General features: G+C 50.5%; 2 protein-coding genes and 1 long non-coding RNA gene across 5 annotated transcripts in view; 2 read left to right on the top strand and 1 right to left on the bottom strand.

Moving 5' to 3' along the window:
* Positions 1-1,324: 1,324 nt before the first annotated feature.
* Positions 1,325-24,812, top strand: MRAP (melanocortin 2 receptor accessory protein). Its single transcript, XM_047874355.1, is given in 4 exon segments — positions 1,325-1,772; positions 21,873-21,972; positions 24,268-24,335; positions 24,338-24,812. Coding segments are annotated over 4 exon segments (498 nt in total). The 5' UTR covers positions 1,325-1,666; the 3' UTR covers positions 24,562-24,812.
* On the top strand, positions 13,851-16,191 carry LOC125174702 (uncharacterized). Its single transcript, XR_007155519.1, has 4 exons — positions 13,851-14,077; positions 15,192-15,310; positions 15,744-15,834; positions 16,123-16,191. It is a non-coding gene; the product is annotated as an uncharacterized LOC125174702 (long non-coding RNA).
* The window catches only part of URB1 (URB1 ribosome biogenesis homolog), an 81,483-nt gene continuing 74,025 nt past the window's right edge, over positions 17,422-24,879 (bottom strand). The window contains exons 40-41 of one of the 3 annotated variants that reach the window (XR_007155516.1): positions 23,205-23,341; positions 17,422-17,616 (exon numbers count right to left, since the gene is read on the bottom strand). The gene's annotated coding sequence lies outside the window, so the exon portion shown is untranslated. Of the gene's footprint in view, positions 17,617-22,578; positions 23,064-23,153; positions 23,342-24,879 lie in introns of those variants that run through there. The other 2 variants (XR_007155517.1, XM_047874351.1) reach the window with 2 other exon arrangements.

A 24,879-nucleotide genomic window follows, 5' to 3' on the forward strand; every position in this document is an offset into this window, starting at 1 on the left:
ACTTGAAGGAACCAGGAGGTAGCAGGCTTTGGGGACTGGCAGAGAGAAGGACAACCACTCCCACCTGACTCGGCTACCCTCACGCTCTGCGTCCACTCCACCTGCCAATCTTGCCAACCCTCTTGACTCCAACCTTCCGACCTTCTAGAATGAGAAAATTAAAAAAAAAAACGACAGTGACTTGAACAGATACACGCCAAACTGCTCAAAAAAGTATCAAAACACGTACAACCCAAGCTGAGGAAGAGCCGGGGCCTAACTGTTTTTCTGTTTCGACACACCCTTAAAAGTCGGACACACCAACCCTATCGTCCGTGCAGAAGTTTTTAGTGTCGTGTCGGGGGTAGCGTGCTGGGGGAAGGGTAAAGTCCTCAGCAAACACAGATGGATAGCTGCACACTATCGATGCCCAGCTTGACTCTGGAATATAGACCGGAAACAACCAACAGTTGGCATCTTGGAGGGAAAGGCCCCGTCATTCTGGGAATTTGGACTTCCTCACTGATTCTCTGGAGGCTACACTCTCTGGCTCCTGTCACACTCAGTCTTGCTCATTCCAAATATTTGGAGTATTCCTCTTGATTGTGTCCGGGGCTCTTAGAAAAATGAGTTGTAACTTAGAGTCCTTCCCTTCAGAAACCCAGAAGAAACCCCCTCACACTTGTTAGCCAAGGGCTGGGTGAACCCTCAGGCCCTATTGCCTAAGAGCTGGATCCATGTGGGATTGATTCTGGCCCAGGCAAACGACCTAGGCAGTCAGAACAAATGCAGCTGACTGGTTGGTTCTTTGGGACTTCAATAAAAGCCGGAAGGGGGTGGGGGGCGGCGCCTGGGTGACTCAGTCAGTTGAGTGTCTGACTTTGGCTCAAGTCATGATCTTGCGGTCTGTGAGTTCGAGCCCCACGTCGGGCTCTGTGCGGACAGCTCAGAGCCTGGAGCCTGCTTCGGATTCTGTGTCTCCCCCTCTCTCTGCCCCTACCCTGCTCTCTCTCTCTCTCTCTCTCTCTCTCTCTCTCCCTCCCTCTCAAAAACAAATAAACATTAAAAAACAAGCAAACAAAAGCTGGAAGGTATACTCAATTGGACAAGAGGGCTCTTTGGGTGCAATTAATTGGCTCTGTGTGCATGAGAGAGGCTACGAGTTCAAGGGCTGCCATCACTCAATTCCTGCCCTCAGATACTAAATCTGAACCAGTGACTTGCTGATTGCTCAACAGCACCAAGAACCGCCCTAATGTACGTCAAGGGCACCGCCAGCCTTTCATTTGGGTTTTATTAATTTTTTAAGCAGGAAAGCAAACAGCGAGTGGCCTTCCTAGCCCCTGTTCGGCATCTTGTCTTCCAAGGGGCCCAGGTATCCCTTTTCCCGTTCTCACCCAGAGGGGCGAGCCAGAGCCGCGCTGGAAACCCAGTTTCCTGCCTTGTGGCTCTGTTTGTCTTGGACTTTTATCAAGGAGGAGCAGGGCGGAAAGTTCTACGTGCGGGCGGAGATGTCAAGCACAGCCCCCTGGCCTTTCTCCCAGCTGAACGGCTCCGATAAGTAAGTGGGCAGGCCTTGAGCCCCGAGACCCACAGACACACTTGGATGACTTTACAGAAATCATTCGGCCGGTCTCTCCGAGGGCTCTGACTAGCTCCGGATGCGCCCCCTCCCAGCACCGCGGACATGGCCAACCAGACCAACGCCTCCACCCTGTACGACAGCTACGAATACTACTTGGACTATGTGGACCTCATTCCCGTGGATGAGAGGAAGCTGAAAGCCAACAAATGTGAGTCCTCGACTGGGGGAGCCAGCCAGGCAGAGGCTGGGGGTTGGCCCGAAAGACTTTCTCTGGCCACTTCCTACTCCCAACAGATGTCACAGATGAGCCCAAACACGACCCTAACCCTAACCCTGAGAGATATAAGTAAACGGGAGCAGAATCTTATCTGTCATCTTCTGTAAGAGGTTTGGAACTAACCTCCTAAGAAACTAGGATGATTTGGGAGCAGAATATGCTTTTATTTTTTTAATTTTTTATTTTTAATGTTTACTTAGTTTTGACAGAGAGAGAGAGAGCGAGAGAGAGCAGGAGAGAAGGAGAGAGAGGGAGGAAGACACAGAATGCCCAAGCAGGCTCCAGGCTCTGAGCTGTCAGCCCAGAGCCTGATGCGGGGCTCGAACCCATGAACCGTGATCATGACCTGAGCTGAAGTTGGATACTTAACCAACTGAGCCACCCAGGTGCCCCTAGAATATGTTTTCTTTTTCTTTTTTTAAGTTTATTTATTTATTTTGAGAGAGAGACAGAGCAAAAGCAGGGAGGGGCAGAGAAAGAGAAAGAGAGAGAGAATCCCAAGCAGGCTCCATCTGTGATGTTAGCTCAGAGCCTGACTTGGGGCTCAGTCTCACAAACCGTGAGATCGTGACCTGAGCCAAAATCAAGAGTCTGATGCTTAACCAAGTGAGCCACCCAGGCACCCCAGAATATGCTTTTAAGACAGACTTTTTTTTTTTTGTTAGAGTGTGATTTGCCTGGGTTCCTGTAAGCTAGGTGAAATTTCTTCAAATTGCAGATTTTGCATTTTCTCTCACTCTATGCAGATTTGGGGGAGGTTACTGTGTCCACCCCTAAGATATATGACTTACTGGTTTCCATGAAAACACCAATTGATTGGGGCGCCCGGGTGGCTCAGTCAGTTAAGCGACTGACTTCTGCTCAGGTCGTGATCTCGCCGTTCGTCAGTTCGAGCCCCGCGTCGGGCTCTGTGCGGACAGCTCGGAGGCTGGCGCCTGCTTCCGATTCTGTGTCTCCCTCTCTCTCTGCCCCTCCCCTGCTCACGCTCTATCTCTCTGTCTCTCAAAAATAAACAAATGTTAAAAAAATTTTGTAAATACCAACTGATTTTACTCTTCATGGTCTCAGGAAGGACCCCCAGAGCAAACCAACATGCTTTTTTTGCTCCTCTCTCTCCCAGTCTCTATCCCTTGGGTAAGTTGGTGCTTTGCGAACAATCTTCTCTGATTATTCCAGCTACTCGGTCAAGATAACAAGTTAGCTGAGGGAATGAGTACGAAAAAGCAAAGCAAACCAAAAAAAGTCTCAGGGCTCTGCCATCCTCAAGTCTCGGGCTCCTTGGCTATTTCTTTATTTTATTTTTATTTTTATTTTTGAGACAGAGAGAGACAGAGCAGCATGAGCAGGGGAGGGGCAGAGAGAGAGGGAGACATAGAATCAGAAGCAGGCTCCGGGCTCTGAGCTGTCAGCACAGAGCCCGACGTGGGGCTCGAACTCACGGACTATGAGATCATGACCCAAGCCAAAGTCGGACGCCTAGCCCCTCCTTGGCTATTTCATGCCCTATGATCACATAATGTGTCAAGAAGTAAGTGGAGTCACTAGAAGGAACAGGATGCTTTTCCTATGAAAAGCAAGATCACTTGTTCACGCATCAGCTCAAAACTGAAATCCATTTGGATGTTATCGGTAATAAAAGGTAGCAGATCCCCGGCAGAGCCCTTGGAGAAAGTTGTCTAGAATGTCTTGTTAGGAAGTGTACCTGTTTCCATTTTCATTTACAGCCTCCAGGAGTCCGGGTACCCATCCACGTTTGCTGCGTCCCCAGCCTGGTAGCAAAGCTTTTGCGGGGGACGATAGGTTTGGTGTGTGTTTCCTGATGCGGGGTATATACTCACGAATCAAAAAGCAGATTTTTGCACAGACAGCTCACAGTAACAGGGAGAAAGTGGCAGGGTTGAAATAGAAGCCCACTGATATGTATGGTCAGAAGTTCAGACCTTCAGGATACATATTGGTCTGGACAAAATGTAAATCTGTATTCGGGAAGGTTGTTTTTAAATTCACACAAATTAGGGGCGCCAGGGTGGCTCAGTTAAGCGTCAGACTCTTGATTTAGGCTCTGGTCATGATCTCAGTGGTTTGTGAGATCGAGCCCCTCAACTGGGGCTGGGCCTGGAGAGATTCTCTCTCTCTCCCTCTCTGCTCCTCCCCCACTCCTTAGGATGTGCACGCACACGTGTGCTCTCTTTCTCTCTCTCAAAAAAATCTTTTAACCTGAATTAAATAAAATGCTGTTAGCTTCAGACACCCCCATCCTTTTGTACACCAGACATCCCGCTTGGTCACCACCTGGGCTCCAAAGCTCTCTCCCCTGCTCTGAGTGGGAGCCCTCTTTGCTTATTCAAAGTCTTCGGACCTACAGTCTCAACCTCCTGCCCTGTGTAATGACCCACGAACAACGTCCATTTCTGGAGAAAGTGGTTGATGTTCTCTAAGCTGTGTGTGAGGTTTTAAAAGAAGTACTTTTTCTTGCACACGTGAGCTAGAGATAAAAAGTTCATAGCCTGCTGGGCATACAAATGAGGAAACTCCTTCCCGGGGCGCCTGGGTGGCTCAGTCAGTTGAGCGTCCGACTTTGGCTCAGGTCATGATCTCACAGTTTGTGAATTTGAGCCCCCCATTGGGCTCCTTGCTGACAGTGCAGAGCCTGCCTGGGATACTCTCTCTCTTCCTCTCTCTCTCTTTTTCTCTCTCTGCCCCTCCCTCACTTGTTCTCTACCTCTCTCTCTCTCTCTCAAAATAATAAATAAATAAACTTTAAAAAAAGCAACGCCTTCCCAAACTCCCAAATGCAATATAGACCATCTCAGTGAGGAAGCTGTCCCAGGGGGAGGCCAGTCACTGGGTCCCCCAGACAGCCTAGAGGTCAGGAGTCTTTGACACCCATGGAGAGAGGTACTCCTTCTGGCTTCCTTGATTTCTGTTTGTATCTCAGCCTTCACGTGTCCTCTAAATTTAATCTCCACCTTCTCTGGAAAAGGAGTTTGAGGCTAGACAAAAATACTCTCCCAGGGTGTTTCTGTCCCGGATGGGTAGTTGTCTAGCTTGTGTTTGGGGACCGGCCGGGAGGCAGTGACACACGGATCAGAGGCCGGGCGCGTGGAGCCCTGCGCCACCTGGCAGGAGTTCACATCTGAGCTCTGCCACTTTCTAGCTCTGTGACTTGGGGCAAACAAGTTACTAAGGCCAGGCCAGATTCAAGAGGAGGGAACTAGAACCTATCTTGCAGTGGGAAAAGTGTTGAAAACTCAAAGCAGCCTTCCACCCACCACAAACAAGAAAAAGTATGGCAGGTGGCAAAATAAAACAGGAAGGGTAGCCAGGGAGAGGTGGGGCCCTAAGAGGAACCGGGCGGTTGGCAAAGGCCCCCCAAGGATGTCCTGTGAGCAGGTGAGAGACCAAGCCCCGAAGCCGTCTCTGGCAGGAGCCTTCCAGGCCACAGGAACTCCGAAGACAAAGGCTATGAGGCAGGGGGATATCTGGTGTGTTCCAGGAACGAAAAGCGATGGCAGTGACTATTCCCTTGTATTTTGGAAACTACCTGGGAAATATCCTTTTTGCCCCTTGAAACGGAAGCCATTTTCTTATTTCATAAGTCAACAACAACCCATCAATCAACAAGAAAAAAAAACCCAATAGAAATATGGGCAAATGATACGAGAGCACAGTTAACAGAAGAGGAAACTCAAAGGGCTGAGGAACGTGAGAAAACGCTCACCTTCACAAGTACTCAGGGAGCGCCCTGGGAAGGACACTGAGGTTCCATTTCACACTCACTCAATGCGCAAACATGGAAACACTGATACTCAGTGTGTCGGGGTAGGAAGTGGAGAAATTTGTATTGCCACACGTGGATGATGCCCTTAACATTTTAATATCCTCTTTTTTTAAAAAAAATTTTTTTAACGCTTATTTATTTTTGAGACAGAGAGAGACAGAGCATGAACGGGGGAGGGTCAGAGAGAGGGAGACACAGAATCCAAAACGGGCTCCAGGCTGTGAGCTGTCAGCACAGAGCACGACGCGGGGCTCGAACTCACGGACCTCGAGATCGTGACCTGAGCCGAAGTCGGACGCTCAACTGACTGAGCCACCCAGGCGCCCCTCTTAATATCCTTTTAAAAAAAAAGGATCTGGGGGAAATACTTGGTGGATACATGCTCTGTGTATTTCTATGAATTTGGAACATTTTATAATTCAAACTTTTCAAGAACGTTTATTTATTCTGAGAGAAAGAGAGAGGGCACGCATGCCTGGGTGGGGGAGGGGCGGAGAGAGAGAGAGAGAGAGAGAGAGAGAGAGAGAGAGGCAGAGAGAGAATCCCCAGCAGGCTCCGCGCTGTCAGTGCAGAGCCCGACGAGGGACTCCATCCCGTGACCATGAGATCGTGACCTGAGCTGAGATCAAGAATCGGATGCTTAACTGACCGAGTCACCCGGGTGCCCCTCGAATTTCTAAAATGTGAGTCGTAAAGGTTAATATGCTCATCGTAAAAGACTCAGACAGTAAATTACTGCACTTTACCATTCAGGAAAAAAAAAAAAAAAATCAGCATTAGCATTTTGGTGCCTGGCTGCCTTAGGGTTTTTCTGTGTCTTCAAAACACAGAACGTGCCTGCACGCCCATATACACACATGCCGTCTGTGATAACTCCTGAGGGGAAACTGAGACCTGCCTTGAGTGACCTCTCTCCTCCCCGGGCCTGTGACTACCAGGCAGAGCCCAGCGGGCAGCAAGGGGCCACCCTCTCCAGTGGATGGACGAGCGCGGCTGGGAAGGACAAGGACCCTGAGCCTGCTGGGAGGCTGGGGACAACAACCCCACGCTCTGGGCAGTTTGGCAGGATTTTAAACATTTCGCTCATGTTGACAAGGACCCTCTTTTTTATATTATTACTAATTGAGGGAAGACGTGCACAACACAAACGGGACCATTTAAGCCATTTTAAGGGCACCGTTTGGCGGCAGTAAGTGCCTTCACACCATGCCACCACCCATCTCCGGAACTGTTTCCATCTTCCCCAAACTGAAGTCAGTACCCGTTACACACCAGCTCCCCCTTTCCCTCTGCCCACCCTCTGCCTCCGATAACCACCTTCCTGCTCTCTGTCCCTATGAATCTGACTGTTCTGACCATCTGCCACGGACTGAGTCCGGGGTCCCACCCCACCAAACTCACGTGAAATGTGAATCCCCAGTGGGATAACATTTGGAGGCGGGGCCTTTGGGAGGTGATGAGGGTTAGACCAAGTCATCAAGCCGGGGGCCCACCGTGGAATTCGTACCTTTTTGAGAAGAAACAAGAGTGCTTGTTCTCTCTCCCTCGTTCATGTGAGGACATAAGCAGGAAGCGAGCTCTCGCCTGGAACGGAACCCACCAACACCCTGATCTTGGACTTCCGGCCCCTAGAACCGTGAGAGAATAAATGCCCGTGATTTAAACCACCCAGTGTACGTGATTTGTTACAGCAGCCTGAACGGAGGAAGACAGTACGTCACCGAAGGGGAATCATACGCCGTTTGCCCTTTCGTGTGGCTCATTTCACGGAGTCTTCAATCTGACAAGGACCCTCTTGGGAGGCAGGCCCCTTGGCCAGTTTACAGAGCTTTCTGTGGCAGAAAGAAATGTACGGCAGGTAGCTAAGACTACAAAAACAACCCGGAGGTTGATAGTCTCCTGACACCAGAGATGTAAACTCCCACGGCATGGCGATCGTATCAGTCAGCGTTCTCCAGAAAAACAGAACCAATAGGAGGTACGTCGGTGCGGATAAGAGGAGGCTGGTTATGGGGACTGGGTCATGCAGTTAGGGAGGCTGACGAGTCCCACCATCTGCCTCCTGGAAGCCTGGGAACCCAGGAAAGCCGGTGGTGATTGAGAACTACAGGAGCTGATGGTTCGAGTCCTGGAGTCCAAAAGCCCAAGAACCAGTGTCCAGAGGCAGGAGAAAATAGACAGCCCAGTGCAAGGAGACAGTGCAAGAATCTGCCCTTCCTTTGCCTTTTTGTTCCATTCGAGCCCCCAACGGCTCGGCCGATGCCCACCCACACTGGTGAGGGCAGATCTCCTTACTCAGCCTACCGAATCGATGCTAATCTTTTCTAGAAACACCCTCACGGACACATCCAAAAATCGGGTCTTACCAGCTGTCTGGGCATCCCTTCACCTAGTCAAGCTGATGTACGAAATTAACCATCACGGAGCGTAAACCAAGAGGGTCACCAGATGAGGACTGGGAGTGCGTGGTGTGGAGTCAGAACAGTCGCCACAGCAGGACGTTGCAGAGACCTGGTCACAGGGGTGATGGATGTGCACAGGTGAACCGGCCCGGGAGTCCCGAGCGGGGTGTCCACTCGTTACTTGGTCAAAATGCCGTCACGTGTCCCCACGGCCCCTCAGCGGAGCCTGGGGGAACTTCTCCTCCAGCTTCTTTCCACCGGCTTCCTCATCTGTGTCTGAAACACACACGGATCTGCATCCCCGCTGCCCTCTTGGACCATCGGCCAAAAGTCCCTCTCTCTCACCTCCGGTTGCCAAACTTCTCAAACTCGTGAGCACTTTCCCCTTCTCTGGTTCCCGGCATCCACCGTCATCCGAAACAGCTGCTTCGGAAAAGTCACCCTGCTCGCTCGCCTCCTTCCTCCCCCTGGTTTCTGTGTCTCTCCAGCTCCACTGTCATCTCTCTCAACCTCTTTCCTTCTTTCCCTAGTTTCACTCTCCTTAGGGTGACCAAGCCCCTAGGTTGGCACAGGACTGTCACATGGATGGATGCATCTTGGGGAACTGAGGCACATCGGATGGTCATCTTAACTCCCCTCTTCTCCCTCCAGTCCCACAGACAGGAACAATGCTGCCACTACCCCCAGATCATAGGGAAATCAGAAAAAGGCTCCTACTCTGGGAACACAGTTAATCACACCTATCCAGGTAGAATTCCTTGAGCAGTGCACAACCTGTGCAACTCTCCATGGTGTTACTGTGTAGGAGGGACTCCAGGCACAACCATGTGCCCATTGTGCTGTTCCCTGCCCCTGCCCTCTCAGATAAGTCTAAGCTCCCCATTTTGTCTTAGTGGTCCTCTGAAACTCGGTGCTATCCATTCTGTGTTTCATTCATCTCAACTAGCCCCACTTCCACACCATACTAGAAACACACCATTCCTGACCCGCCTTCTTGCTTTTGCTCGCGATTAATTCAACAACCAAATTTTGCAACTATCTGTGACAGGCCAGGCGTTGCACCGAGAGTTGGAGGCACAAATGCAAAAAGACCAAGTCCCCGTCCTTGATATTTTACGAGAATGATTTTATTTTGTGGCCACTATTATCTGTTTTATGGTGGTGAATTTCCAAGTAGGTTACGGACATCAGGGCATCCCTCCACCGGATTTAGGAAAATCGTAACAGGAAAGAACGTAACACGATACCCAGACATTTCAATAATTATGTCTTAGTGTCCTCCAACAGTCTACCTTCATCGCCCCACATTTCCCTAAAAGGTGCTTATAAGCTACTTTGTCTGTTCCATGTTGATGTACTGGATCTGGTGACATCTCTTTGGTCTATCTTGGTCTAGAACTTTTTGTAGAAGACACTGACTCGAGGGAGGAATCAAGCAGGTCGCTCTTTCCATCCTCGACTGTTTAGTGAGGTGGCCGCTACTGATCATGAATATGCTGCTATTTGATGGACGGTGTTGTGCTGGAGAATGTGCAGAAGTGGCCAGCAGAGCACAGAGAAGGACACCCTTGGGGAGAAGTAAGACGTAAGGAAGGCTTCACAGGGAAGGTGGGCTGAGCTGAGTCAGAAGACCCAGGGGGACTTTTGCCTGTCTGATCCACAGGGGCCGGTCCGGCGGGGTGGGGGTGGGGGTGGGGGCAGAACGGTTACACTCCTGCTTAGGCCAGAGGTGCTTTTGGGAAGAGTGAGTGATGGAGGATGTGCTCCAGACCATGCGGGGGTCGGGTTCTTGCAGGTCAGTCTCAGAAGATTCCTGGGAGCTGTGGGGAGTCATTCAAAACCGTAAGCAGAGGGGTGCCTGGGTGGCTCAGTTGGTTAAGTGCTGACTCTTGATTTCTGCTCAGGTCGTTGATCTCACGGTCCATGAGTTTGAGCCCCACGAAGGGCTCTATGCTGACAGCGTGGAGCCCTGCTTGGGATCTCTCTCCCTCTCTCTGCCCCTCCCTTGCTGTTTCTCTCTCTCTCTCTCTCTCTCTCTCTCTCTCTCAAAATAAATAAACATTAAAAAAAATTAATAAAATTGTAAGCAGAGAAGAGACAAGGTCCAATTTGCTGGCTAAAAATATCCCTCTGGTGAATATATAAATTTGAGGTTTGGGTGGGAGGCAGGTGATACATAGGCAGGTGAAACAGCCATATGCTGGGAAATATCTGGAAGCATAACATTGGAAAGATCTCTACCCTTAGGAGGTGACAGTCTAGGAAGGAGGGGCCTGCCTAAATAAATGAGCATGCTATGGTATCCCATACATGGGAATAAAAGTATGTGGGGGTCCGGGGGCCCAGAGGAGCCAAGTGATTTGCTCAAGGTCACCTAGTAAAATATTTGCAGAGCTGGGACTTAAATTCCAGGCTCTGATCCCTTAGGACTCGTCCCAGGACACTTGACACGATTAGTGGGCAGATTCCACCAGACTGTTCCAGCGGAGCAGGAACCCTTCCCTGTCTTGCTCCCCACCCCCAGCTCCCAGACAGTGCCTGGCACATCTCAGGCACACGAGAAGTCTCTGCAGAATGAACAGATCAACTGCTGTGAGGTACGCAGCTCTTGTACATACTGGTCATTTTCATGATGCGTACCTGTGTCAGTTATCAGTTTACTGTAATTCCGTGATCAACGATGGAATTCCTTAAGAGTGAGCCGGGAGTGAAGCTTTCGCAGGAGGGGGCCCTGGCAGGGGTGCAGCAGGACGGCCGTGCTGGGGCTGGGAGGTCGGCAGTGAGGGTGTGAGGACGCGCAGGGCCAACAGCCCCGGTCACTGGCCCAGAACGTGGTCCCGCTGAGATCCTGCAGCCTCGCGGTGGCAAGAACCTCTCAGCAGCCATCTTGACGGAAAAAGCAACCCCCCCGGGGCAATCTGGGGCCGGTGGGTCGGGGGAAGAGTTGCAAGCCCAGATGGGGGGGACCCCACTACAGTTGCTGGTCATCTGGGTAGTCTATGGTTCATCCAGCAGCTCCAAACCAGTTAGGCCTGGCTAAAACAGCCAACATCCCTGCTATCCGGTAACCAAACTACATCCCCAGGGAGGTCTGAACCTCTCTCAAGTATGTCCTTCCTTGGGGTTATGGGCTGGACTGGGTCCCCCCAGCCTCCCCCACCAAATTCCTATGTTGAAGTCCTAACCTTCCATACTTAAGAATGGGACTGTAGGGGCGCCTGGCTGGCTCAGGCGGTTAAGCGTCCGACTTCGGCTCAGGTCATGATCTCACGGTTCATGGATTTGAGCCCCGTGTCGGGCTCTGTGCTGACAGCTCAGAGTCTGAAGCCTGCTTCAGATTCTGTGTCCCCCTCTCTCTGCCCCTCCCCTGCTCATGATTCATCTCTCTCTCTCTCTCTCTCTCTCTCTCTCTCTCTCAAACATAAATAAACATTAAACATTTTTTTTTAAAAGAATGTGACTATATTTGGAGACGGGGCCTTTAAAGTGAGAAAATAAGTTTCTGCTCCTTAAGCCACTGTCTTAGTCTGTCTGTTCAGGCTAATATAACAAAACACCTCAGACCGGGTGGCCTATAAACCAGAAACATCTATTTCTCGTGGTTCCGCAGGCTGGGACGTCCAACACGAAGGCACCAGCATGGTCGCACTGGGGTGAGGGGCCCCTTCCTGGTTCATAGCTGGCATCTTCTTGCCGGGTCCTCACATGATGGAAGGGGTGAGGCAATCTGTCCGGAGCCTTCTTTACACAGGCACTAACCTCATTCATGGGGGCTCCGCCCTTATGACTCAAGCACCTCCCAGAGGGCCCACCATCAAACACCATCCCCTGGGGCATGAAGATTTGATGTAGGAGTTTAAGGGAACACAAGCATTCTGACCATAGCACAGCCTGAGCAAACGCACCTGGGTCCCCCCCTCCCTCCCTCCTCAGCCCCAGCACACCTTGTAGAGTCTCCTCATATCTTACGCTCTTTAATCCTTCTGAATAATTTTTCATATTAGACTTCCCGTTTCACCTGCTGTGTGATTTCTACCTCCTGACTGGGCCTGGCCTGTCACAATGTCCTTCCAGTCGCAATGTCTTTTTTCTCCCGCATCTGCGTAAACGCACCCATCACGCTGCGGCACGGAAAGAGCAAGTTCATGGCGCGCGGTCAGAATGCTGCTCTCATCTTTCTCTGACCGCTCGTGCAAACCTACTTAGTGGTGCTGGCTCTTTCCCTGGAGTAGGTCTCATGCTCACTCTTTTTTGTTGTTTTTTTCTGTTTTGTTTTGTTTTGTTTTGTTTTTTAATTTTGAGAAAGAGAGAGAGAGACAGAGCTTGAGTGGGGGAGGGGCAGAGAGAGACAGGGAGACACAGAATCCGAAGCGGGCTCCAGGCTCCGAGCTGTGGGCACAGAGCCCGACATGGGGCTTGAACTCAGGAACCGTGAGATCGTGACCTGAGCGGAAGTCGGACGCTTAACCGACTTAGCGCCCCTTACTCTCAAATTTTAAAAAATGTGTCTTTCAGGGCACCTGGGTGGCTCGCTTGGTTGACTTCCGCTCAGGCCAGGATCTCAGGGTTCGTGAGTTCCAGCCCAGCATTGGGCTCTCTGCTGTCAGTGTAGGGCTGCTTCAGATCCTCCGTTCCCCTCTCTCTGCCCCTCCCCGGCTCGTTGTCATTCTCGCTCTCTCTCAAAATGAATAGACAAACTTAAACCAAAAAATGTCTACCGGCCAGTCTAGTTACCCAAGCAAATGTCTAAGCCGATGAAATCAATTTCAAAAATACTTAAAACCAAACCGCCTTCAAACTTCATTCAAAGCGAGAACTTCCTCTTTCCCTGGCTTGGGGGCAGGAGCGCTTCCTCCTTCTTTCCTCAGCAAGCTCCTCTTCCCCAGCCACCTGCCCCATCCTGTTTGGCGACACATCTTCGCTGGAGCGTCAGGGATGGTGTGGGGTGAGAGGCAGAAAGGACGAGGGGGTGTGCCAGTGAGGCGGCTCGGATTCTGATCACAACAGACACACCCGCACAGGCGGCCCTGGAGGGTGAGGAGGACATCGATGTACGTCAGCCGTGTCCACAAAGGGGGGCCCGCTACTTGGCTCGGGGTCTCCTGTCGATTTCGCCGTCCCTCTTCAACATTTTTTTTTTTTTTAATTTATTTTTGGGACAGAGAGAGACAGAGCACGAACGGGGGAGGGGCAGAGAGAGAGGGAGACACAGAATCGGAAGCAGGCTCCAGGCTCTGAGCCATCAGCCCAGAGCCCGACGCGGGGCTCGAACTCCCGGACCGCGAGATCGTGACCTGGCTGAAGTCGGACGCTTAACCGACTGCGCCACCCAGGCGCCCCTCGCCGTCCCTCTTCATACCAGCCCGTGTGACGGGTGTCCTTTGTGCATTCCCTGGGATGAAGGTCACCAGCCCCATGACCTGAGGGTGGGGAAGCGATTCTCCTCTGTAGCCATCGTTACTTCTTGGCCGAACTCTTGCACCGGCCTCCCCACTGGCCTCCCTGCCCTCCAGCTTGACTGGCACTGATCCAGGCGGGGGCGTCCTTGATGCAAGCTGGCTCCTTCTCTCCTGGCGGCGGCTTTGCAAGAGATCTCCCACCACAAGCAGTGCTCTCTCTTGCTGGCCTCGTAGGACGATCCTCGGGCCCCTGTGCTCTGAGGCCAACTTCCGCCTGGACCCACTCTGCGAGAGGCCCGACTCCCCTTCAGGCGGTGCTCACGCACGTGACCCTCTGGGCCAGCTCTGGGCTGGCACTCAGCCCCCACCCTCCCCTGAGGCCCTCGGGGACACAGCTTTGCCCCTCAACGGCCGGAGGCTGGCTCCTTCCACTCTGCTGACACTGATGGCCCAGTCTCTTGCTTTTAAGATGTTCTCGAGCACACATCATCAGACTCCAGTCCACTGTGCCCCACTAACTGCAAAGGTCACGTGCAGAGTGCCCTTGAGCGGCCTCTTCACAGTCCCACTGGAGGGCAGGGCACCGGCTGCCCTCCTAGACAGAGTGAGGGCTGTGCGGGACCATCTACCATCTCTAAAGGAAATCCCTCGGAGGTAAGCAAACCCAAACCAGATTTCAAGTAGTCAACGCCTATTTTAGTCTACTCAGGCAGCTATAACAAAGTTTCATAGACTGCGGAGCTTCAACAGATATTCATTTCTCACCGTGCTGGAGGCTGGGAGTCCAAGGTCAAGGTGGCAGAAGAGTCAGTGTCTGATGAGGACGTCCTTTCTTGCTGTTGGGCTCACACGGCCTTTCCTTGGTGCGTGTGAATGGAGAGGGGCTGGGGGAAAGGAGGAGGAGGAAATGGGAGAGAGAGAGGGAGAGATAGAGAGAGAGAGGAGGGAGAGAGTGGGGGAGGGAGGGGGGAGGTGGGAGGGGGTGAGAGTGGGGGAAGTGGGAGGGAGAGAGGGAAAGAGAGAGAGAAAGAGGGAGGAAGAGGGAGAGAGAGATTCTTCCTTTTATTATAAGGACACTAATCCCACCATGGTGTCCCACCCTCATGATCTCCTCTAAACCTAATCACCTGTCAAAGGCCTCACCTCCGACTACCACCAGTCTGGAGATCAGGGCTTCCGAATCGGGAGGTGGGGGGACACATTCGATCCATAGCACGGCCTTTCTACAGAGTCCACTGTGAACATCCCGTCTCCCCTGTAGATTTCAGGGAGGATTTGACTGTGTCTGCTCTTTCATACTTTGCCCTTATTGACTTCACAATATGCTGTTTTCCTGTGTTGTGAAATATTCTCTCACAAAGTTTTGTAAATAACTGCACGGCGTTCTAAAAATGTGCGGTTTTGAACACTGAGAGTGGTTCCAGGATTTTGCTATTACAAGCAGTGGACTTGGGAAGAAAAAAAACTTCTTCCCCTGTTGTGTGTCCACAGTATTTGAATTCAAAGTTCACTTAAAAAAAAAAAAATCCCCAAAATGCAAAAGTAGAAATCTCCATCACCCGCACGCTGTGCTGCTATGATGATGTCACTCTTGTGATCTGTAATGGTCAGCAGAAGGCGGTGTCAGGGTGTCTCAGGGAGGCTCTGTTGACCTGGCTTTGAAGGTGGGGCAAGGTAAGCGTGAGTCCGGGCGAGGAAGGACAGAGGTCACACCGCAGAGAGCAGGCGAGCCTCTTTGCTGACAGATGCACCTTTCTCTCCTCGCCAGTTCCTCTGGGCTGGATCTCCAACCCAGTCAAACAGATCAGAAAGCTTCACTTGTGCAGAGGTTCACATCAAAGACAGAAAGATGCTGGGACTGGAGCCAGGAGCCAGGGATGCTTTAAGGTGAGACAAAGGCAAAGCTTCTGGAAGATCGCCTGGGGCAGCCGCTTGAACCGTGGAAGGCTGAGGTTCACTCCTGTGCCAAGTAGGGAAGGAGGCGACACAGGAGGGAAAATACCTAATAAGCAGGAGGGATTTTAAGACTTTTGTGTTCATGCCCATATACTGGAGTTTATTCCATCATGGATGGACAGATCATTGGAAATACCTAGGGAGATATATATATATATCTCCCTATATATATATATATATATATATATATATATACACATATATATACATATATACATATGTATATATATGTATATATATGTATATGTATACATATATACATATACATATACATATATATATATGGCGAATTCAGTGCTGACTTGAGGAATCTGGGTTCCTCTTTCCCAGGGTTAGCTTGAAATCTGGTGTGATTTTGTTACAGGGACTTCACAAGGATTTTCACCCCTGTGATTTTACAGATGTGACTTCTGTTTCGGGGAAAGGTTAAGAATCTCTCCAATGCTGTCAGAAAGGTGGGGCATGCAAATCTGTTTCCTGGGTCTCTGCTTGAATTAATTATATGTTTGCTTTTCTATCTGTCCCCTTTTCAGAGGCTAAGCTTAGGAGAAAACCAGTCCCATATAGCAACCTCACAGCGACCACACACATTATTCTAATGCGATGAATCTCCAGATACCGCTTTAATGCTCCCTTGCACGGAGCAGCAAGATGGATTGATTTCCCTTGGGTAGGGTCTGGCTTTCACGCTGTGTTATTTACTTCTTGGGTCAATATGTCTTCTTCCTTTAATTATGGCTTAGGAAAAATTTGTCATAGCCTGTATGGACTTCCACTGATGCACCAGCTCTGGCACCTTCGATAATCAGGCAGTCTGTTCACCTGTTGCCCTGTCAGCTCTGAGAGGAAGAACAGAAACAGGCCACCAACCAATCTCTTGTGAACGCAAGGCAGAGAGCTCAGGGAAAAGACTGAACAAACAACTTACATAGAACTCTCTTCTGGCATTCGGAGCAATCAATTTCATGTTACAACTTTCACCGAGACTTCTAAATCTTCTTCAAATGGTCAGTCCTATGGGCATGATATAAGCAGTGAAAGTGATTTTTAGAGGTGCCTGGGTGGCTTGGTCGATTAAGCGTCCGACTTCGGCTCAGGTCATGATCTCAGGGTTCATGAGTTCAAGCCCCACAGTGGGTTCTGTGCTGACAGCTCAGACCCTGGAGCCTGCTTCAGATTCTGTGTCTCCCTCTCCCTCTGCCCCTTCCCTGAGCACACTCTGTGTGCCTCTCTCTCTTTCAAAAATAAACATTAAACATTTTTTAAAAAGTGATTTTTAAACAGAGATATGAGATTGTTTTTGTAACGATTTTCCCATCAAGGTAGCCCCAACTGAAGGCACTACACTTGAATGATACTATTATTATTCAAAAACTGCTGGGACTCTTCTTTTGGAACTGACTTTGGTAGTGACAGTATATTCTATGGAACGTCCACAGTGAAACTATGTATATCTTTCGAGAGTGGATTTGCTTTTGGGAAATAGTTAGGAATCACCCATAAACTAATCAGGTGAATCGATCGAGCTGACTGATACCACCTGGGTGTTGAAAAGGAAATATGACTTTACAAAGTAGCAAAACTGGTGTGTGTGTGTGTGTGTGTGTGTGTGTGTGTCCTTGACGGTAATTCCAAAAGAATAATTTAGAAGTGTTTATGAAGGTTTGATAAATGTTTATAAATGTTTAATCAAGACATGTATTTTACTTTATTTTATTTTTTTAATGTTTATTATTGAGAGACAGAGAGACACAGAGTGTGAGCAGGGCAGGGGTAGAAAGAAGGGGAGACACAGAATCTGAAGCAGGCTCCAGGCTCCGAGCTGTCAACACAGAGCCCGACGCGGGGCTTGAACTCACAAACCGCGAGATCATGACCTGAGCTGAAGTCGGTTGCTCAACCCACTGAGCCACCCAGGTGCCCCAAGACATGTATTTTAGAAAAATTTATACGACTCTATGATAGAGAGAGGATGATTATTTTGAACGTCAGCATTCATTTGGATTTGTAAGTTTTGATATGCTCGTTTAAAAAGCTGGCTCCTTCTACTGACTCAATAAGGAAAACTGGTTACAATTAATGGAGTACCGGACAAAACAGAGGTTAATTTCTCTTTCACCTAAAAGTCTGCAGGACAGCGTGGTGGGTCTGGTCCATGAGATCCTCAGAAAGCAGCTTCCTTCCAGCTCATTGCTCTGCCATCCCCCAGACATGTCCCTCATCATCACATCCATGTTCTGGCCAGCAAAATGGAGTAAGGACATGCAAAGGGATACAAGGTCATGAGAAATCTATTAGTCTCTGCAGGAGGACTCCTAGTAACTCCCTACTCACAGCTCATTGGCCAGAACCTTGTCACATGACCATATCTAGCTGAAAGGGCATCTGGGAAATGTAGTCTTTATCCCAGGCAGCGAAAGGTAGGGCTTCTAGGACTATGAAAGCACCTGAGAGCAAACATTAGGATTGACAACTAGCAGTCTATACATCACAATTACCTTTACTGGTATCCACTTGATTTTAGTGGAGCTTGAATCACAGAGATATCACTTGCCACACTACCCTCTTAACAGAAATAATAATTTTAGGTCTATTTACCTATCATTTCAAAACCATTAAACAAGGAACTGTGCTATGTGCATTACATACACATGGTATATTATTTAATTCACCTAACAGTCTACATAACACACACTAACATCCCCCTTTAACAGATGAGAAGACAGATTTAGAGATGTAAAAATCCCAGCCTGCCTGAGACCCCATGGTTAGAAAATGGCCAAGTTAGATTTTGAATTCAAAACTACCCACTTCCAGAGCTCAGGCCCTTAACCCCATTGTTTTTCCAAAAAAGGGAAAGATCTTGGAGTTAATCTCTAACCAGGACTCTGGGACCCAAATGTTAGTAGTGTTTGAAGGAATGTTAAAGCTGAGGTTTAGCAGTTAACAAAATCTAACGAGACTGAGGTGCCTGCTATGAGTAGGAAGTACTTGGATCAGATTAAGCTGTCAGCTCCAAGGTGGGATGAGAAATTCCCCAGTGTGATGCCCCACCATGCCATCAGAGCCTCTTCTTGTCAGTTAATTGTGGATGCCTAAGTCCCCTCATTCTGCCAGTGTGGTGGAAGGAAGAAAGGAAGGGAGAGATGGAGGGAGAGAGAGAGAGAAAGAAAGAGAAAGAAAGAGAGAGAGAGAGAAAGAAAGAAAAGAAAAGAAAGAGAAAGAAAAGAAAGTAAAGAAAGAAAAGAAATAAAAAAGAAAGAGAAAGAAAAGAAAGAAAAAGAGAAAGAAAAGAAAGAAAAATAAAGAAAAGAAAGAAGAAAGAAAAAGAAAGAAAAGAAAGAAAAAGAAAAAGAGAGAAAGAGAGAAAGAAAGAAAGAGAGAGAGAGAGAGAGAAGGGAAGGAGGGAAGGAAGGGACAGGGAGAGGAGAAAAAGGAAGTAAATGAGGGAAGGGGAGAAAAAGGGGAGGGAGAAAAAGGGAAGGGAAGTTTTCCACGGCTGGACCAGTATTGTTGTCAAGCCAGCCTGGTGCTCCTTGTTGTAAAAACAAGCTCAGTGATGTTTAAACAATTCCAATGCTGGGGAATGACAGCTCTTGTCCGGGAACAACATGTTCTGTCCGAGCACTAAGGCTGAACCTTCAGCAGGAAGAGGAACAAGAACTCTATTTTTTTGGCCACCCTTTTCAACAGGACCATAACGAAAGAGAATTTAGTACAGGAAGTGGCGAGTAGCTACTGATCGCCTTTTTGGTATGAAAAAAATTCCAATTTCACTTCTCTGAAGATACTGTTCTCTGTGAAAGGTGTCGCTTCATTTTCTGCTCAGTATGTGGGGATAATGACCAAGGGCCAAGCAGACAAGTGTGAGCCCAGGAGAAGGGGAGGCGGGTGGGGGTGGGTCTCAGCTGCCAAACTTCGGAAGCTGTTTTCTTAGAGGCCCCGACGGCACTCATATAGGCGCTGAAGATCTCCAACCTTACGTTCTCTTTATGAAGGAGAAAGAGCAGTGGGGTCTGCCTAAATCTAAAACACCCCTGGGGTGGCTGGGTGGTTCAGTCGGTTGAGCATCCGACTCGGCTCAGGTCAAGATCTTGCGGTTTGTGAGTTCGAGCCCCGCGTCGGGCTCTGTGCTGACAGCTCAGAGCCTGGAGCCTGCTTCCGATTCTGTGTCTCCTTCTCTCTCTGCCCATCCCCCATTTGTGCTCTGTCTCTCAAAAATAAATAAATAAATGTAAAAAAAATAATAATAAATAAAAAAAATAAAACACCCTTACGGAATAAACCCCAAACTTCTGAAAGCATTTATACTGTCATACTTTGCAGTAGTTATAAAATAAACGTTTACTGGCCAGTGGGGCTGAAGCAGGTGTTATAGAATAATGTGCGGTGAGCAGTCACGGAATGCTGAGAAACTCAGAGGCTCCTCCCAAAAGTCCTTCAGTTTAGGACAGACAGTAACAACCTCGCTCCCGAGTTCCCAGGAGCCCACACACCGCCTTAGCCTGGTCGGCGCTCAGGGGCACCACCGTCAGTTTCTCAGCTCAAGGACAGACAGGAGAGAGGATGTGGGAGCCTGGGGGGTCTTTGCTGTCCTGGTCTTTCTGGAGCGTGAAGGCCAAGCTACTGATGCCCTGTTACAAGGCAGTGGGAGCTCGGTTCCTTTGGCAAGTATGGCATCTTTTCCTTGGGACTGTTTTTTTGATGCTGTTAAGGTCCAAGATCAACAGGCCTTCAGTTTCTCCTTCTACCTGTCTTGGGCCGTGGAGAGGACAGGGGACACCCCTTACTCCAGGTACCATTACTTACCCCTGGGGCCTCTACTTCCATATTCATGGAGGTGATGCACAAATGTCTAATACCCCATTATTCGTTCGTTCGTTTGTTCATTCATTCAGTTTGTTCATTTCCTCATTTGTTTACCCATTCATAAACATCTTTTTGTTTAACAGAATACAACATGAAGCAGGCAGGTGTATCATCAGAAGTACTACTGGAGTTCAGAGGAGCGTGTTGGGGGAGGGGCGAGCAGGACAGAGGCGGCCGCTGATGTGGTTTGAAGCGTTGGGGGTTCAGAGTCAACAGCTAGGAAAGAATTCTTTAGATGTCTTGGGTGCAAAAAGGGTGTTTTTTTAACGTTTATTTATTTTGAGAGAGAGAGAGAGAGAGAGAGAAGGTGTGAGTGGGGAAGGGGCAGAGAGAGAGAACCCCAGCAGGCTCCGTGCTGTCAGCTCGGAGCCCAATGCGGGTCTCGATGCCACAAACTGAACCGTGAGATTATGACCTGAGCCGAGATCCAGGGTCAGATGCTTAACCTACTGGGCCACCCACGTGCCCCACAAAAGGGTGGTTTTACTTGACCACGGGGCCAGGGCTTTGGGGCAGAAAGAGCTGCAGTGGGGTTGTGGCGAGTGACTGATTATACACCCTCAGGTTGGGAGGGCGTTAGGGATACCGTAAGTCTCTAAGGTATTTTGGAAACAAGGTTTTCAGGACCTTGAGGCCTTAGCTGTTGTTAGGAAAAGGTCATTACTGTTTAGTAGAAACTCAGTCCTGGGATCCTTCAGATGTATATCAGGGGGCCATAAGCTTGGAGTATGATTGCCAACATACATCTTGGGGGGGGGGGGTGGGGGGGAGTTGAGATAAAAGAAGTTTCCAAAGGAATTTTTCTATGTGAAAGGACACTTATAGGATCCTGGGGGTCAGGCTAGTGTTAAGCTAAGGTTACCTTCTGCCCCTTAGCAAAGGGTCATCATCCAGGCAACTGAGTTCTGAGAGGAAGGTCAGTCTGTCTGCCTCAGGACTTCTCAATGGGCTGTAGGCAGTAAGGGAATTTAGCTTTTCTTTTGCCTTAGTTTCCCACATCAGCAGCGATTTCCAGTGTGCTAGCTTGGTCCCTTCTGAATCCTCATCAGCCCCTGGCAGAGCCTGGCTTGAGTGGGTGCTTTCCCCTGAAAGAAAGGGGGCAGGGAGGCCCGGGGGAAAAACTCTGCCTTGGCCGCCACAGGAGCACCCCAGCACCACAATGTAGACTCCGAAGGGGTCTCTGAAGCGACCTCTAACGGAGCGGTGCCCACAGTCCCCTGCGGCCCTCACAGCAGAGGGGAGGTTGGCTGTCACGTGAGTGGCCCACGGCCCCTGCTTCTCCCTCTGAGGGAGAAAGGGAAGGAGGGGAACAGCAGCAGCAGCTGAGAAAGCAAATCCACGGGGTGCCACCCACCTTCATTCACTGCTTTTCCCTCAACGGTCACCCTAACGGACCTTGAAGCTAGTTGCTCTGGGAAAAGGCCGCTTCCCTGCCGGCCTGTTCCTTCCCAAGGTTCTTGTCAGTGGAAAAACCTTCCCGGTGGTCACTGCTGAGAGGCCGGAAGATGAGAGAATGCCAACACTCGGGGCCCTATTTCCACGCTGCTCGGGGGCCCTCACGTCCCCTCGCCGTGGGCTTCTGGTGGGGTCACAGTGACGTTGAGATGCACTCTCCCTCCCGCAGATCTGATTGTCATTGCCTTCTGGGTGAGCCTGGCATTTTTCGTCATGCTTCTCTTCCTCATCCTGCTCTACATGTCCTGGTCAGGGTCCTCGCAGGTGAGGTGAGTAAGGGTGGCGGGGGGGGGGGGGGGGCGCGTGTACAGGTAAGTCACGTGGCTAAACAGCGAGCGGCCGCACGTCCACGCAGCGGAATGTTATGTGGCCACAAAAAGGAATAAATCACCGATTCCTTCTGCCACACGCATGAACTTCAGAGTCACTGTCCTGAGGGACAGAAGCTAGACACAAAAGGGCCTGTATTGTATGACTGATTCCATTGCTATGAAACATCTAGAATATTCTAAAGCAGATTGTGTTGATGTTTGTACAACTCTGGGAATATACTGAAGATCTGGAGTTTTAGGTTTTAAATGGGTGAACTTTACTGTATGTATCTCAATGAAGTTGTTAGAGAAAATAGAGCCTAAATGACCCCACATGCCAGTTAGGGCTTGCCGAACAACTCACCAGGAAAATGGGACCCAAACTTAGGCATCTATGACCACCATGTGCTATTGAATACCTACTATGTGCCTTAGGGTTAAATTCGGTAAAATCTAGGAGCTCCAAGAATTAGCTAGTAATTAACCTAGCTCGTTACACATTTTTTGAAAATGTTTATTTATATTTGAGAGCGAGCAAGGGAGTGAGCAGGGGAGGGGCAGAGAGAGGGAGACAGAGGATCCAAAGCCAGCTCTGTGCTGACAGCAGGGAGCCCAACGTGCAGCTCGAACTCACGAACGGTGAGATCATGACCTGAGCTGAAATCGGACGCTCAACGGACTGAGCCGCACAGGCGACCCTAGCTCATTAGATGCTAATTCCTGTGCTAGACAACTGGCTTACCACATCCGATTTCCTCTTCTGGCTTAATCTGCGCCCACGGCTACTGCGGTCTAAAATGACTGTCCTAACAAGGGACCCTATAACAAGGGGCTGCCTGTCTCTGCCTTAGCTGATGGGACCAGGGCTGCCCAAACGCCCCTGAAACGTGGGGCCAGGTAGCAGAGCGATCCCGGGCGAAGACTGGGGCCGGACGCCATCATGGGCCAGGCAGTCTTGGGGAGTGGAGACCGGGAGCCGGCACAGGATGCTGGCAGCAGGCAGATTAGCAGAGCTGCTCTGAGAGGAGGGGGCAGGCAGCAGGAAGGCCCTGAAAGACGAGAGGGAGGCCTCGCCACCTGGGGGCGTCCCGCCGCTGGCTCAGGGAGGACCTGCCCATCTGTGCACGCCCGGACTAGCTTCAAGGGGGCTCCGTCTCCCTCCTCCACCCTGCCCTGCCCGGGTGACTCACCAAGTCACTTCCGGTTCCCTTTGGTCACAGGGGGGAGAGGCCGGGCCAGCTTCTGAGCAAATGCAGACCTCTGTCCTTTTCTTCCAGTTTTTACCACTCACGTGAAATTTGGGCAGATTTATAGCCCCAAGAGGTACCTGGGGGATAAATGAACAAAACGAGCTTTCTGAGGTGGCTCGTGGCCAGCCTTGTGCCAGGGACGGTTTGCAAGAGAAAGCTTCCCGGCCCAGTGGGCACACAGGCGGCCGAGGCTGAGGGGTCCCGGGTGTCTTCAGCGCTGCAATTTTACAGGCCAAATGGATCATGCTGTTCCCCCGCACCAGAGAAAGCACCCTCCAGACACTGTAACAGGCAGGGAGGGCTCAGGGGAGCCACCTGGGTCTTCAGTAAGATCTGGGAGACAGACGCAGGGTTGCTCCTTGAGGAGGTGCTCTTTCAAGCCTCAAAAAAAAAAAAAAAGTCTGCCGGCATCATGTGAAAGGAGGGCTCTGCTCCTTCAGGCCCCCTCTCTGAGCCTCCGCATTCATGTCAGGATTGCAACTAGTTGAAACTAGTTCTCCAGCCACGCATCACCTCACGTCACCCTGATGACACCTAAGAGGCAATCACGGTCCCCCGTCCCTGATGAGACGGAGGGCCGGCGGGACGGGGCGGGCCGGCTCACGTCAGGCGGCCGTGCCCACTGCCCCTGGAGCTCAGGAGAGGCATCCAGAGAGCAGATTCCTGGCTAAGATACAAGTTGGCTGCAGGCACAGGTACCTGAGCTCTACACTCAAACCTGTGGACGGACAGAAGGCCAGCCTGCCTGCTCCCTGTCGTGAACGGACACGAGGGAGACATGACCTCGGAGAGAACTAGTCAACGTAGGGTCTGGGTCACCGCCAAGCACTGCCTGTCATCTTCCATTTCTGCACAGGGGTGACCTTTGTGAGCCGGGTGACCCGCCCCCAGGGTCTGCTCCCTTCTCTACGGGCTTTGGGCCGGCAGCAGGGTATAACAGGAAAGCATCCAGTAAGTTCTCTCGCCAGCTTTGATGCCTGCCTCCCATCTGCTCTGTCCACAGGAACAACGCCCAGCACCACCCAATACGCCCCTGGAGTCGCAGCCTCAACCTCCCGCTCTGCGTCCGGAGGCACCCCACAGGCTCCCCCGGGCTCGGGCAAGGAGCCAGGCAGCAGAGCATCCCGCCCTGAGTGGTGGCTGCGGACGGGAGCCCCTCCGCCCTGCCCCACCTGCCCCGCAGACCCACCCTGCTCTCTTCTGGGAGCCGGGTCTCGATGGGGACCCCCCACAGCAGCAGCTGACAACAGGGACGAGGAGGGGGGACCCCTCCCGGGAGACAGAACCTCAACTGTAGCCTGAGCACCAGCAAACGCCTGCTGAACTCAAACCAACCCGGACACACAAGTGCCTTTGAAAAGCCTGCTTACGTGTAGCAGGAAGCGTGACTGGGTCAAGATACGCTGTACAAGGGGGCACCGGCATGCATCATCCAGGGCCTGCAGCAGCCCAGCTAGCACGGGGAAGTAGCCCCAGATGTTGCGGATTTTTAGTGCATTTCACCAGCATACTTACTCCTTATGCACTTTGGGAAGGGCAAAAAAATAAAACACATATAAATTAAAAAAAAAATTTGCTCGCTCTTCACTGGGCCAATTTTTAGCTTCAACTACTA

The sequence above is a fragment of the Prionailurus viverrinus genome, chromosome C2, assembly GCF_022837055.1.
Source record: "Prionailurus viverrinus isolate Anna chromosome C2, UM_Priviv_1.0, whole genome shotgun sequence".
NCBI lineage: Eukaryota > Metazoa > Chordata > Mammalia > Carnivora > Felidae > Prionailurus > Prionailurus viverrinus.